The 13996-nt window shown below is 43.3% G+C and overlaps 1 protein-coding gene across 4 annotated transcripts in view; it reads right to left on the reverse strand.

Moving 5' to 3' along the window:
• The window catches only part of FRAS1 (Fraser extracellular matrix complex subunit 1), a 532476-nt gene extending 519302 nt beyond the window's left edge, over nucleotides 1-13174 (reverse strand). For all 4 annotated transcript variants that reach the window (XM_049885934.1, XM_049885933.1, XM_049885936.1 and 1 more), the window contains exons 1-2: nucleotides 13010-13174; nucleotides 5588-5619 (exon numbers count right to left, since the gene is read on the reverse strand). In XM_049885934.1, the coding sequence (XP_049741891.1) occupies nucleotides 5588-5619; nucleotides 13010-13085 (108 nt within the window). In that variant the 5' untranslated portion in view covers nucleotides 13086-13174. The remainder of the gene's footprint in view (nucleotides 1-5587; nucleotides 5620-13009) is intronic.
• Between the last annotated feature and the right edge of the window lie 822 nt (nucleotides 13175-13996).

Genomic DNA, 13996 nt, shown 5'->3' on the forward strand with positions numbered 1-13996 from the left:
TTTCATGCACTGTGTGGGTGAATTTAGTGTGTACTGGTGCAGGAGAGCCTCAGTTCAGAGGAAGGGGTTAGCCAAGGACAGCTGGCTTTTGCAGGAGGTCAGGGACACAGACTGGCAGAGACAACTGCATAGCAGGTGTGAGAGAGAGGGGGTGGGCATGTAGGACTGAAGGTGAAATAAGCTAGTTGTGCTCAGAGACAACATACAGACTGGTTTGGCTATAGCAATGGTATGCGTGGTGTCATGGATCAAATTATGTTCCCCAAAAATATCTGTCAGCTTAGGTGAGCCATGATTCTCAGTATTGTGTGATTGTCTACCATTTTATGTGACTGCCCACCACTTTATGTGACTTTCCTATATGTTGTAAATCCTACCGCTATGATGTAATAAGATGGATTAGCGGCAATTATACTGATGAGGTCTACAAGACTAGGTAGTGTCTTAAGCCAATCACTTTTGAGATATAAAAGAGAAAAGTGAACAGAGACAAGGGGACCTCATACCACCAAGAAAGTAGCGCCAGGAGCAGAGCTTGTCCTTTGGACCTGAGGTTCCTGTGCTGAGATGCTCCCAGACCAACGGAAGACTGATGCATCACAGGGACCTTCCTTCAGAGTCAACAGAGAGAGCCGGCACCCTAAATTTGAACTTCTAGCCTATTGGACTATGAAAGAATAAACTTCTCTTTGTTAAAGCCAGCCACTTGTGGTATTTCTGCTATAGCAGCACTAGATGACTAAGACATTTGGTGAAATGGCTTTAAAGTCAGAATCAGGTTTGAACCCTCCCTCACTCTAGCACTTATGAGCTGTGTAATTTTGGACAGGACTCCCTGGGTAGCATAAACAGTTAAGCGTTTCGCTACTAGCCAAAAGGTTAGTGGTTCAAATCCACATAGAGGCACCTCAGAAGACAGGCCTGGCAATCTACTTCTGAAAGATCACAGCCATTGAAAACCCTTTGGGGCACAGATCTGCTCTGACACACATAGGTCACCACGAGCTAGAGCTGACTCGACGGCAACTGGTTTGGTTTGGTTTTTAACTTTCAACAAATGGCTTAAACTTGTCTCCTCATCTGAAAGACACCACCTCTGTCATGGGATTGTTGGCAGTATTAAATACACAGTACATGGTTAATAACTGTTCCTTCTTTCGGTTTTATTCTTGGTTAGTAGAGAGGAATTTCGTTAGTGCAGAAAACCACATGCCAAGCTTTGTACCCAGGTGTCCTCCCCACATTATCTTCTTTATTCCACCAAAACCTGCAAGAGAGGGTTTATTTATCCCCATTCACACAGAATGCAATAGAGGTTTGGGAAGGTTATGTACTTGGCCTAGGTCACAGAGCTGGTGTGTAGCGTAGAAAGAAGAATCAAAATCATGTCTGTCCAACTACAAGGGCAAGAGTGTTCCACTCTATCAGGTGGCTTTCGAAGCAACAACTGATGAGTTGAAAAGGTATCAGTGAAAGGAAACCTCAACAGGCAGATTGAGAGTTAGCAACCAGGAGCTAAGGAAGGCCCAGATCCATATTTTCATTTGCTTCACATGTTTTATGGAATTCTTCAGTGTAGAACTGATGTTTTGCCATTTTTCAACCAGACCAATCCTGTACTTTTAGTCATTCACCTGAGAAATGAGTGAACCTCCAGAACTTCACATCCCTGACCTCAGTTTCCTCATCCAGAAATGGGGAGTTTTAACTACCTTATCTCTGAAATCGCTTCTAGCTCTAAAAGGACAGGTGTTTGTTGTTGCTTTTCTTGGTTGGCATCAAGTGAGCTCCAACTCATGGTGACTCCATGTACAACAGAATACAATGTTGCCCAGTCCTGTGCCATCTTCATGATTGTTGGTATGCTCAACTCCACTGTTACAGCCATTCTGTATCTTGAATGTCTTTCAACCTAGGGGGCTAATCTTCCAGCACTATATCACACAATACTCTGTTGTGATCCATAGGGTTTTCATTGGCTAATTTTCAAAAGTAGATTGCCAGGCCTTTCTTCTTAGTCTGAAACTTGTCTACCATGGATGAAACTGCTGGTATTTGAAATGCTGGTGGCATAGATTCCAGCATCATAGCAACACACAAGCCACCACCATATGACAACCTCACAGAAGATGGAAATGGTGGGTACATGGACAGAATGACAGGGTTTGGAATGGGGACAGCATAACCACCCTTCTCAGAGTCAGCTCTTGAATGTGAAAGCCCTCTCACTGCAGAAGCCCTCTCACCCAAAGAGCTGTTTATCAGGGAATAAACTATGAAATTTCTTAAACTCTTTATTTAATTCAAAATACATAAATGTATACTCTTTCCAACCTCAGTGATGTAGGTACCATGCTTTTCTTCAACACGAGGTCATGTAAAGAGTACAGCACTGTCTTTCTAGCATTAACCACGTTCACAATGCATCATGTCCCACTTCCAATTTCAATTTCCTTAAAATGGAATGAGAACGTAAGGTGGCTGCAAATAAATCTGCATGGAGAATCTCTAGATTCTCATGTTTTTCTCCAATCTTTTATAGCTATTTCTCCCACACTTAACTTGACAGCAATTTTTGGGAGACTCACTCCTTCAGTGTCTTTTCAAACTGTTCAACATCGTTTCCCTAGAAACAAGAACGCTGTTTCTTTTCACATTCACTTTTCAGGAGTTTTAATTAAACTGTAAGTCAGATTTCACCATTCCTCTGCTCTAGTCCACCCTCCGCCAATGGTGTACCCACCTATGGAAAGGACGAGCTAAAGTCCATACATGGGACTACAAAGCCCCACATGCTCTGTCCATTGCCCGCCTCTGTTTATCTCCTGCCCCTCAATCATATGCTCCAGAAACTCTAACCTCCACACACCTCCTCAAATAGCCAAGCAAGCTCCCACTTCAGAGTCTGTACACTTGCTGTTCCCTCCCTCAGGAATTCTCTTCCCCTGGAGATCCACAGAGCTAGCTGTCTTACCTCTTTCAGGTAGGTCTTTGTTCAGAGGTCACCTTCTCAGTGAGGCTTGCCCTATAGCTCTATTTGAAGTCACCACCCTTGTCCCCTAACCAAACCAAACCCATTGCCTTCGAGTCGATTCCGACTCATAGTGACCCTATCGGAGAGAGTAGAGCCGCCCTATAGAGTTTCCAAGGAGCCCCTGGTGGATTCGAACTGCCATACTTTTGGTTAGCAGATATAGCAGTTAACTAAGCCACCAGGGTTTCCCTTGTCCCCTAGCCAGCCTTTTATATCCCCCTTTCCTGCACATTGTTTTTCTCCATAGCACACTTATCTGACACATTGCATATCTTACTCATTAGAACTCCAGCTTCATAAGGGGAGAGGGTTTTGTCTGTTCACTGACTTGTTCCCAGTGCCTAAAATAGCAAGCTAATAGTTGTTACTTAATAAATATTTGTTTAATTAAAAAAACGATTGCTATCAAGTTTAAAAAAAAAATTTTTTTTTTTTATCAAGTTGATTCCCATTCATGGTAACACCACGTGTATGAGGAGAACTGTGCTCCACAGGGTTTCCAAGCGCTGCTTTTTTAGAAGCAGATCACTAGGACTTTCTCCTGAGATGCCTCTGGGTGAATGCGAACCTCCAACCTTTCAGTTAGCAGCTGAGCACATTAACCATCTGCACCACCTAGTGACTCCATTTACTTAACGGTAACGTTTACTACTGTAATAAGTATACTGACTCTTGGACTGAATTGCATAACTCTAATCATCAGCATACTGGGCTTGCACAGGTTTAGGAACAAACACAGCTGAGTCTAGGTAAGCAAAGAAGTCAGCTGGAGGGGTCAGGAGTGTGCTGGTACGGTAAAGTGCAGATGACTAGTCAGGCATGGTACAGATCGGGGGCAAGAGTATCCATTAAATGCAAGCTGGCTAGACTGTCTCTCCTTTGACTTGATCAAATTGGCCTCTCTAAGTACTTAACACTTACATATTCGAACATACAATAACACATATTGTCGTTGTTGGTAGTTGCCATGAAGTTGATTCCAACTCATGGAGATTCCAAGTATGCGAGTAGAGCTGCACTCCATAAGGTTTTCAAGGCTGTGACCTTTCAGATGCAGATCACCAGGCCTTACTTACAAGGCACCTCTGGGTGGGTTTGAACTGCCAACCTTTTGGTTAGCAATTCAGTACTTAACCATTTGCACCACCCAAGGACTCCTCAATAACTTATAGTAAAGTCACATATAGATGGTCTAGCTACTTTTCTTCAGATACAGGCAGAACAGACAGAAGACCAATTGTTTTGTCCTGATCCACTCCTTAATGGCCAATTACTTTTAGCAAATTTCTTAATCTCTCTCATTCTTGGTTTTTCATTAAAAAGGTGAGGGGGGACATAAAATAACACATGGCCTGCCTATTTCACAGGTGTATTGTAAGTATGCATTAAGTCGATATGAAAAAATATGGAGAAATTATCAAATATCCTACACAATAATCTATTCTCTTGTATTAACATAGATAACACAACTTTGATTAAAAATGGTTCCTAAAACATATTAAAGAACAAACAGAAAGAAAAAAATCTGCTTCTAAGGGCATAAAACGAGAAGAAGAGGGACAATGGCTTTCCCTTGATTCTTTAATAGAAAATATAAGGATGAAAAAATACATAAAATTTCCAGAGCAGTAACTATATTATATAAAGTTCAAATTCAAGAATATTACTGTTAACATCTACCCTTACCTAGGTTCTTGGATATTTCAGATATTTCTATTTCAACACCACAAGGATAATCCAAGATGACTTATTAATATCACACATGGCAATAGTAGGCTGTGATGGAAATGAGCCAGCCCATTCCAACCATCTCAGTTCTGTTTTATTACAGCATTTATTAAACCAAAATAAAGAAAAGTAATGAAGAATGACTTGTCACACAATTTATTAGAGTTGATGGAGTGTAGACAGTCTTTTCAATAAGGCTTTAACACACTGTTATGCACCATAGTACATTATTAATGGAAAGAAATATATGAGACTTGCATCAGCTTTCCCCCAAGTCATCGTGACATTAAATTCAAAATCAGTTCCACTCTACATGATAAAGGTTCAGAGATAAAATGTTTATTGTTTGTTGTTTACCAAAACTTAAGTTTATAATTCAAAGCGACAATCAGTATATAATATTCCAAATTCTACTGAATTTAATAATCATACTTTTTTTGGAAGGGGGACATCTAAGGAAGAAGTAAAAGCAACAGGGAAATAAACAAAGTGTGCCCTAGTTCATATCTGACAAGAGAAAGAGATCTAATTCTCTCTCTGATTGAATGAACACAAAGGACAGCCACGAATATAAATTGTGTATTGGGCATTTGAACTTCTCTCTCAACACCTGAGTATCCGAATGGAACTAATTTGCTCTGGAAAAGGTATTAAGTAATTGAGCATGATGATGCCAGGATGAGGTATAACCCTCAGACTGTGAAGGGAAACACATTTTTTTTTTTTTTTTTTTTACAATTGATAGGGTCACACCACTCCCTCAGTAACCTCAATACAGCATTTCACATTCAAAAGAACTAAAACCAAATATTAAGAATGACCTACCTCCAACAAGGAACCCTGATAGACACAAGCACCTGTGAGGAAAAACAAAACAAGAATTAAAAGGGGTGCATAATAAACCAAGGGCACTGCCCCAGCAGGCTTACAGCTAAAACTGCATCGAAACTCATCACAATCAGCAAAGTGCTTTTTTCCAAAATCTTAAAAGCTTGAGCACTCTGCCCCTGGGGAAATAACCTCACACCAAAGCAACATTTCTTGGACGCACATAAGGGAAAGCATCATTAAAACTTATTATTTGAATTCTAAAACAAATTTATAATGGCATGCTATAAATACGGTGTATATTATTCTCTGCAATAAATCAGCAAAGCCTCCATAACCCAGTCCCAATTTACTCATCCAGGCGTATCTGCCACTTTTGGTTTACATAAACTCTTCAGTCCCACCCAAGAGGCTAACTTAGGATCCGATGATATTTTTCCTGTCTCAATGCCTTTGTTTATTTTGTTTTCCTTCAGGAGATGCATCCTGTCTGTTCAAGGTACTTGAACTTGATCCCACCTCCTTCATGAAGCTTTTCCAGCCCACAGGATTATGCTCTTCCTCCTTTGTGCACATTGCACTTTGTGCCTGCATTGTCCATTTGTGAATTCATTCTCTTCTGCTTCCTTGTGGCATCCGTGCTAAGGTTATTTAACTTTTCATGTGGAAATGGTACATCTGGCCCACTACACCCTTAGGGCAGAGACTGTACTTCTTTGTATTCCCTACCTCTTTACATAGTACATATTCACTTAGGTATCTGGTTGGCTAACACAAAATACCCATTTCATGCCTTAACACAATATGTTCCTCTTAAAGAAGAATAAATCATTTTATAGGATAGTGGTGCAGACGAAGGAGCCATGGTGGCAGAGTAGTTAAACCATTCATCTGCTAACTGAAAAGTCAGCAGTTTGAACCCACCAGCCCCTCTGCAGGAGAAAGATTTGGTAGTCTCCTTCCATAAAGCTTTATGGCCTTGGAAACCCTATAGGGCAGTTCTACTCTGTCCTATAAGGTCACTGTGAGTTGGAATCAACTCCATGGCAGTGGATCTGGTGTGGGGGTGGGGGAGAGGGTTGGTACAGACTGTAGTTCTTTGAGAAGAACTCTTCTGTTGAATTCCTAATGTCTAAGGCTCTTTTCTTCCTCTTTTCATTTTATTTTTCTGATGGACTGCTTATGAACTTTATATTTTCCATTAAGTGCCAAATAGAAAAACAACATGGATGGGACAACCTATATATTCTGAGTAACTAGCCTATCATAAATCCTTTGGTTAGTTTCATATTTGAAAGCAATGTAGAATCCTCGTTTTAAAAAATATACACACGTATTCGCAACCAATTTTTGAGCAGCACAACAGGTCTTGATTTAACCTAAAAACAGGTGGGCAGTGTGTACCAGGCTACTCTCTCAGAAATTGAGGCTACAAAACAGATTGGAATAGCATATACACACCAAGGCAGCAGTATGTCTTGACAAAGTGCCACAGCTGGTTTCCAAAGAGGGAAGTGCACATTTTACTAGAGTGCTTGCTTCTAAGAGATCATTCAATGAAGTCTCAAAAATATTAACTTCTCAGGAAATGACTGGTCTACCTAATCCACTAATACTGAAACAAAGGACAAATTAAAAGAAAATGAAATGGCTGTTTACACTTGGGTTTGAATAAAAGATCTCTGTGGGCAAATGGATTGAAATGTATCTTGTACACTTAACATTGAAATAAGAATAATCTGGGATAAAAACCTGTTCTAAAGACTTATCCTTTCAGTCTACGGTATGTCATGTATCAATACAACTCCATTTCAAAACATGTTTAATTATATCTGATGCTTTAAAATTATAAAAAAGATCATCGCTTAGATACGATTTAGCAAAATTTAACCTTTAGAATAACCAAACAATACTTAACCTTTAGAATAAGGCCATCCTCAGATCATTTTTCTTTGCCCTTCCCCATAGCAATACCTTCTAAAAGTCAACTTCTTTTCAAAGCTCCGAAAGAAATCACACATCTTAAGAAATATTCAGGTACCCATATCAAAACCTACTTTTGCAAGTTTCAAGAAATATGTTAAACTCATTATGGTATGGAAAACTAAAGCAGAACTGAGTGTGGCATCATACACCCACTTGGTTAAGCCAAGCATCTGCTAGAGATGAAAGTCAAGTCAAAATAGTTGGTAGCTGCTGATAAATTCCATCATTAGGAAAAAGAAAGAACTCAATTTGCATCACTCTAGGATGTACAATTCCAATGTGTACAATTCCAAAACAGAACAGTTCTACCCGAAAGGCAGCTGTACACATGAGTTTCCATTAACACGGCTTCCAAAACGTCATTTCTACTCTCTAGAGAAAATAAAACATTCCACCCAATGCCAGTCCTATCAAACATTTATCACTACCAATGCCAGACGCGGTCATCCAAAGCAGACATATTCCTCCCACACTAGCTCACATTTCACACCCACCACCAGATGAAATCGGGAGTTTGTTGATGTTGGGTGCTGGGTGCAGCTTCTGCCTCAGCACCTGCCTCTTCACTAATCAATCGATCCACTTCACGTGTAAACCAACTGACTCCACACAAACATCACTTTTTTCCTAAGGAGTACTGGAATGACTGCAGTTCTGTCTGAGGTTTATGTTTATAGCTTTATTTGAACTTTAAAGGAAACTCTAGCTCCAGGTGAATTCTGGGAGATAGTACAGAATTAGAATGAGAAACAAGCCTTCTTCAAGGGAAAACTGAGGAAATATAACAGCCAACTGGAGCTAGGGTACTCTGACCAAGAACTTTGACAGTTTCAGGGCACAAAATGCAACTGAGGTGCCAGGTTAAATTCTAATACCCATGGACCTGTGAAAGTGCATAAATCTCCGCAGGATGAAGCAATTATATACTGCAACCAACAAGGAAGCCTGGGTCCTGAAGCCAGGCTGCTCCTCATCCTGTGTGGTTGGGTCATTCCTTGCAGGTCACATCGGCAAAATGTTACCGAATATTAATTGAAACAAGTAAAGGCCTGTTTTTAAGACCTTCTGCACATTATAATGTATGCCCTTATGAAATGCCTTTATAAAATCTACTATTTTCAGAGAAATAATTTTTCTAAAATTTTCACAGAAAATTCAATAATATGCACCATTGCTTACATCCTTAAGCTATTGAATACAGAAATTATAACTGGGAAATTCAGTAAACTGGAGAAGTTAAATCCAAGAGTCACAAAATGTCAGACTCATTTAAAGAAAATAGTGACAGATACGACCGTAAGATTTGAAGAGATTTGGCAAGCACAGTATCAAAAACATGACTCATTAGGAACAAGCAGCCACAAGTTGGTGTTTAAATCTTTAAGCTTTATGTTGTGTTATAATTCAACATATGGCAGTGTACACTGTGGAATAGTTAAAACAGAATTGTTTCCTGGACTGACAGGACAGCTCATGTCCTGATTATTACCAACCAGGATTCAGATCAATTAATAGAGTAGTTAAAATGAAAATGGGCCAACTGTTTTTGAACTACTGTAAGATTTGGCAAACAGCTCCAACTCTGCCATGTGGTAGCCCCTCCCCTCTCTTGAGCCATGTGGTGGAGAGTATCTGATGAATACTTGTGTCTGAGTAAAATTGAGTGATACTGCCACCCAAGTGCATATGGATGACTGTACCCTCACTAAACGATGGCTATGGGGAGGGCAGCTTCCAGAATCTATTCCCCAGAGAGGAATATAAATGTGTAATGATGGAATTAAGAGCCTATGACAATACGTCATCTCTTCATTTCCACCAGCAGGCAGCTGCAAAAGCCAAAAATGTGAAGTTGCTATTAGTATCTAACAGTTTAACGCTGGGAAACCTACCAAGGACCAGTGTTTACATATCTCTACTGCTATTTTATTGATATTAGTGATTGCTGGGTATGCAAACACCTTGAGGACAGGTTTTTTTCTTTGTTTTGTTTTTTTGTCTGTATTCCCTCCTCCCCCCATTTGACACAATCTGACATATAAGCTTTCAATTCAGGTTTGTGGAATAAAAAAAAAAAAATTAAGAGATGGGCTCTTTTTCCCAGGCAATGTCTTCTCTTCCACAACATTCAGTTTTAAGCAGAGTACTTCATAGAAGGGACTCTTCAGCCAAGAGTGGGACCAAATATGCTGATGCAGCCATAAAAAAAAAAATATATATATATATAGTCCTCCAAACGTCCTTTTCAATGTATTTATTAATGACATTTATAGGAAAAGCCTGGGAGATTGTGGGATTGGCTAAAGCCACATATGGAGCCATTAAGTCAGACTAGAACCTAGTTCTCTTAACCTCCAATTCAATGTTCTTTCCCTATTCCAAGCCAAAATGTTCCATCTAGTTTAACTTCACTGGATTTCCACAGGGAACACAATTCAAGATCTGCTTCTCCAGAAAATGTCTTGGCAGAGCTTCTCTGATTCAGAAACAGCCATGTTTGCTAGAAATTTATCTCTGTGACTTCTTACTTTTTTTAAGTTCTTAAGTCATAATTTTTATAAGCTTAACAATGTAAAAAAAAGCAGTATAAAATAACACTGCCAATAACTTGCTTGTAACAATTCATTTTTTCTAATAATTAAAATAAAATTCAGAACGAGGAAGTTCACCAAGTGACCACAAATAAGGCATCAAATATCTTTTTTTTTTTTTTTGTATGCTGGAGGATTAAAAAAAGTATTTTAGACCCATTACCTAGTTGACTTCTTCATTTCGAAAATGACAGAAGTTCAGCTTAAAGAAGTTAGGTGGCTCCTTCAAGGTCACACAGCCAGTGAATGGTAGAGGCCAGTCTACCAGGTGAGGTTAATTCAAAAGAATGTGATTTGGCAGTACTCATTCATCTGACCAATATTTTTGGTTTTGGGTTTTAGAACTGTGTACTAGGTAGGACCTGAACTGGAGATAAAGGATTAACTTGGAGCCATCCTAACCCCTGGGCGAGCACACAAGTAAGTGAGGAACTTCACACCTATCTCAACCATAATTAAAGAAACCATTAACTGCTGTACTAGAAGCATGTGCGACGACGTGCTTTCTGAGCACTGAAAAGAAAACAACCAACTCTTCCATGAGCTGGTCAGTCAGCAGAAGCCTCACATCACATTAAGAAAAGCACATGTCTGAGTGCTTCTTTTCCACTTTTTAAGATCATTCTCTGAGCTAATAATAAAAACCTGAGGAAATCTCTAAGATCCTTAAGCTTTTCATCCTTGACCTCACTGCTGTTATTTTTAAAAGAGAAAGAAACGTTGACAGAACCGAAGCAGAGGATAGCTGATTTTGGGCTGTGGGACCAATTTATATATTTAAACAAATTAAATGAATAAACCATGTAAAGCATACCAAAAAAAATAAATAAACTCAAACCCTTGCTACCAAGTCAATTCCAACTCATAGTGACCCACAGGACACAGGAGAACTGCCCCATAGGGTTTCCAAGGAGTGGCTGGTGGATTCAAACTGCTGACCATTTGGTTAGTAGCAGAGTTCTTAACCATTGCGACATCAGGGCTCCTAAGTAAAGCACAGTGTCAGACAAATGATATGTGCTCAATAAAAGTCATCATTCATTCATCCCTTCCTTCATTACTAGATAGGCATCACTGTGGAATGGCTACACAATGCCCTAAAGTTGGGGAGGTACGTTAAGAAGCAAAGTTTCCTCCCTCACACTCACTCCCACATCAGCAATTAAAAACTCTGAAAGTTCTTAAATTTTGCCCATTTTATGGGACAACCTTCCAAAGAGCACACTCTGTAGCCTCTTAGTAATAATGATTTTTGTAATTTCAACAGATCTGGTTCTGAAAAACTGCATCATTCCAACTGCCCCCTGGTGAGCTAACTGGGAGAGAGAGACGTTCTCTGCATTGCAAGAATATGATTCTAAATAAGAAACTGCCACCAAGTGAAATAATTTTTCTAAGTCACAAGTTCATGTTTGGGTGGCCTGGGCTGAGCCTCCCATCTGGTTTATTAACATACAAGCCCTTCAAGTTTCCTTGTTTGTTTTTAAGTATGCACACACACGCACACACATGTATTTCTACAGGGTATGCACAGGCCCTAGATGGGATCTTCCCTGGTCCAGAACACACTTGACATACTTCCCCGAAGCGTGAGGAAAGGCGGCAGCTTTATCCACGGGGTCGATCCCACTGCTGTGCGTGCATTTCCAAGGCCACGCCACTTTCTCCCGGAAAGCCAGGAGGGAAGGGGCAGCTGCCCTGGTTGCCGGCGGTCGGCCCGAGGCGGGGTTTTGTCTCCCCGCGGGCCTCCAGCGCCCCCAGCTCCACGTCCGGGGTCCGCACCACAGGCTTCCTCCACCCAGCACCTGGGCGGAGGAGCCCCGCCCCGCGCCGGCGGCCGCCGCTGCGGCTCAGATTTGCGGCAAGGCAGGTGAACTCTACTTCCCGCAGCTTGGTGAATAATGAATGGAGCCGGGAGCGGAAGCCGAGAGCCCGCACTGTGGATTAAGCCGTCTTCCTCGGAGCCCGCCGGCTCCCTTCCCCCTCCCTAAGCGCTAGCTGGGCGCCTTCCCCGGCTCCCTGGAGCAGGTGGGAGCTCCCAGCGCCTCGCGGCCCGGCGCTCGGCATCCCATGCCCCCCGGCATCCCATGCCCCCCAAACTCTTTATTTACTTATTGATTCGTTTATTTGGCTGAGTCCAGATTGCTTTTGATATCATGGTGACAACTCTCACAGTCTCCTTTCTCTCCCCAAGCTTCAAGATTTTACACGTAGTTTGGAACCCCGGAGGTAAACCAGGAGACAGAGGGTGAAGTAAGAGAATGAATCTAAACTCTTATTCACCACTTTCTTCTGGGGGAAGTAGGAAGGCTAGTGCCTCGCTTTACTGGGGAAATTTTTTAGAGCAATTTAATTGTCCAGCACACGCTCAAACCAGCTAATTATAAAATCGTAAACTGGGCTTTAGGGGCAGACTTACCGGGGCGAGGAAGGCGGGAGAGCATTGGGGAGCACAAGGGGGAGAATTTTATGTTTTAAAGGAGCCAGAAGTATTTTCCATAGTTAACAGCAATTGTTCGCTACTCACCTCTCCATTTAGTTGCTTTTCCTGCGGGGACAGGCGGATGGGGAGAAGTGAAAAGAAAGAGAACCCCATTTCCAAGAGGCCACCCCAGCCGGCCCCCCACCCACCCAAACGCACAGAGGCCAGAGAAGGAGGTGGGGGTCGTGACGAAAATGCAGAACGATACGAGTAGGAATCTTCGCAGCAAAAGCCCATTCTAGTTCCACTCCCACTTGCCCCTCAAAAAAAACTCCCACCCGACCCAACCATAAACCCCCTGAGCTTTTGAAACTGCACGGATCACACACACACACACACACACACACCCCGTTCTCTCACCTTCTGAATGATGAGGCAATACTGCAAATTTCGCCAATGCAAGGGCCACGCCGAACCACACTTTGAGGACACCCATCGCAGCCTCGGAACCCACGCTGGAGGAGCCCAGCCTTCGGCATCCAAGTACCGGCTCACGGCTAAAACGCTGGCTTCGGTGCCCCGAGCCGGGGCGATCCGAGGGCGGTGGGTGGCGGGCGGCGGACGGCAGGCGGTTACCTCCGCGGAAATGAGGTGGACGGGCGGAGAGCGACACTCACATCTGCCCGGAGGCGCCGGGGCTGGCGGGGGATTCGATTCCCTCACTGCCCGGGCGAGAGCGCGCCGAGCTCTCGGGAGAAGCAGGACGCCAACCTGAGGCGAGCTCGGGAGAATCCAGAAAAAGGCAGCGCGCAGTTGTGCGCGGCCAAGTCTCGCCCGAAAGTTGCCGGTCACTGACTGTGCGGATCTCCCAGGTTTTCCCTCCGTCCTCCCGACCCGCGACAGTAGAGATCCCCGCGCAGGTTCCTCGGAAGCGGCTTTTTAAAGTTCGCTTGACACCCTACGTAGGCGCTGCGTCGGCAGAGGGGGTCGCCGGGAGCCCCGAAAGACCCACCCACACCCGGGTCTCCGCCCGGCCCGGCCCGGCCCGGCCCGGCCCTGCAGTCCCGCTCGGCTGACCGCGGCCGCCGGGGGCCGCTCGCAGGAAACTTTGTGTAGCGCTGCGGGCAGCTCCCGGGACTCGCTGGCGCTGCAGCCGCACCGCGCCGCCTCGGGCTGCGCTCGCTGCAGCAGACGGTGTGAGAGCTGCGGAGGGAAGACCGGGCGGCGCGGGGGGCGCTGCTGCTACTCTCTCGCCCCCGCCCCTCACCCGTGTGAGGGAGGCTGCGGGGACGCGGCGAACTCCACACCAACACCCACCTCCCGCACCGAACAGAGTACACCCGGAGCCGGTCTGCAGGGTCGAGGCATGACTACGGGAGGGGAGGAGGAACCATGATATTGAATGCA

The sequence above is a fragment of the Elephas maximus genome, chromosome 5 (genome assembly GCF_024166365.1).
Source record: "Elephas maximus indicus isolate mEleMax1 chromosome 5, mEleMax1 primary haplotype, whole genome shotgun sequence".
NCBI lineage: Eukaryota > Metazoa > Chordata > Mammalia > Proboscidea > Elephantidae > Elephas > Elephas maximus.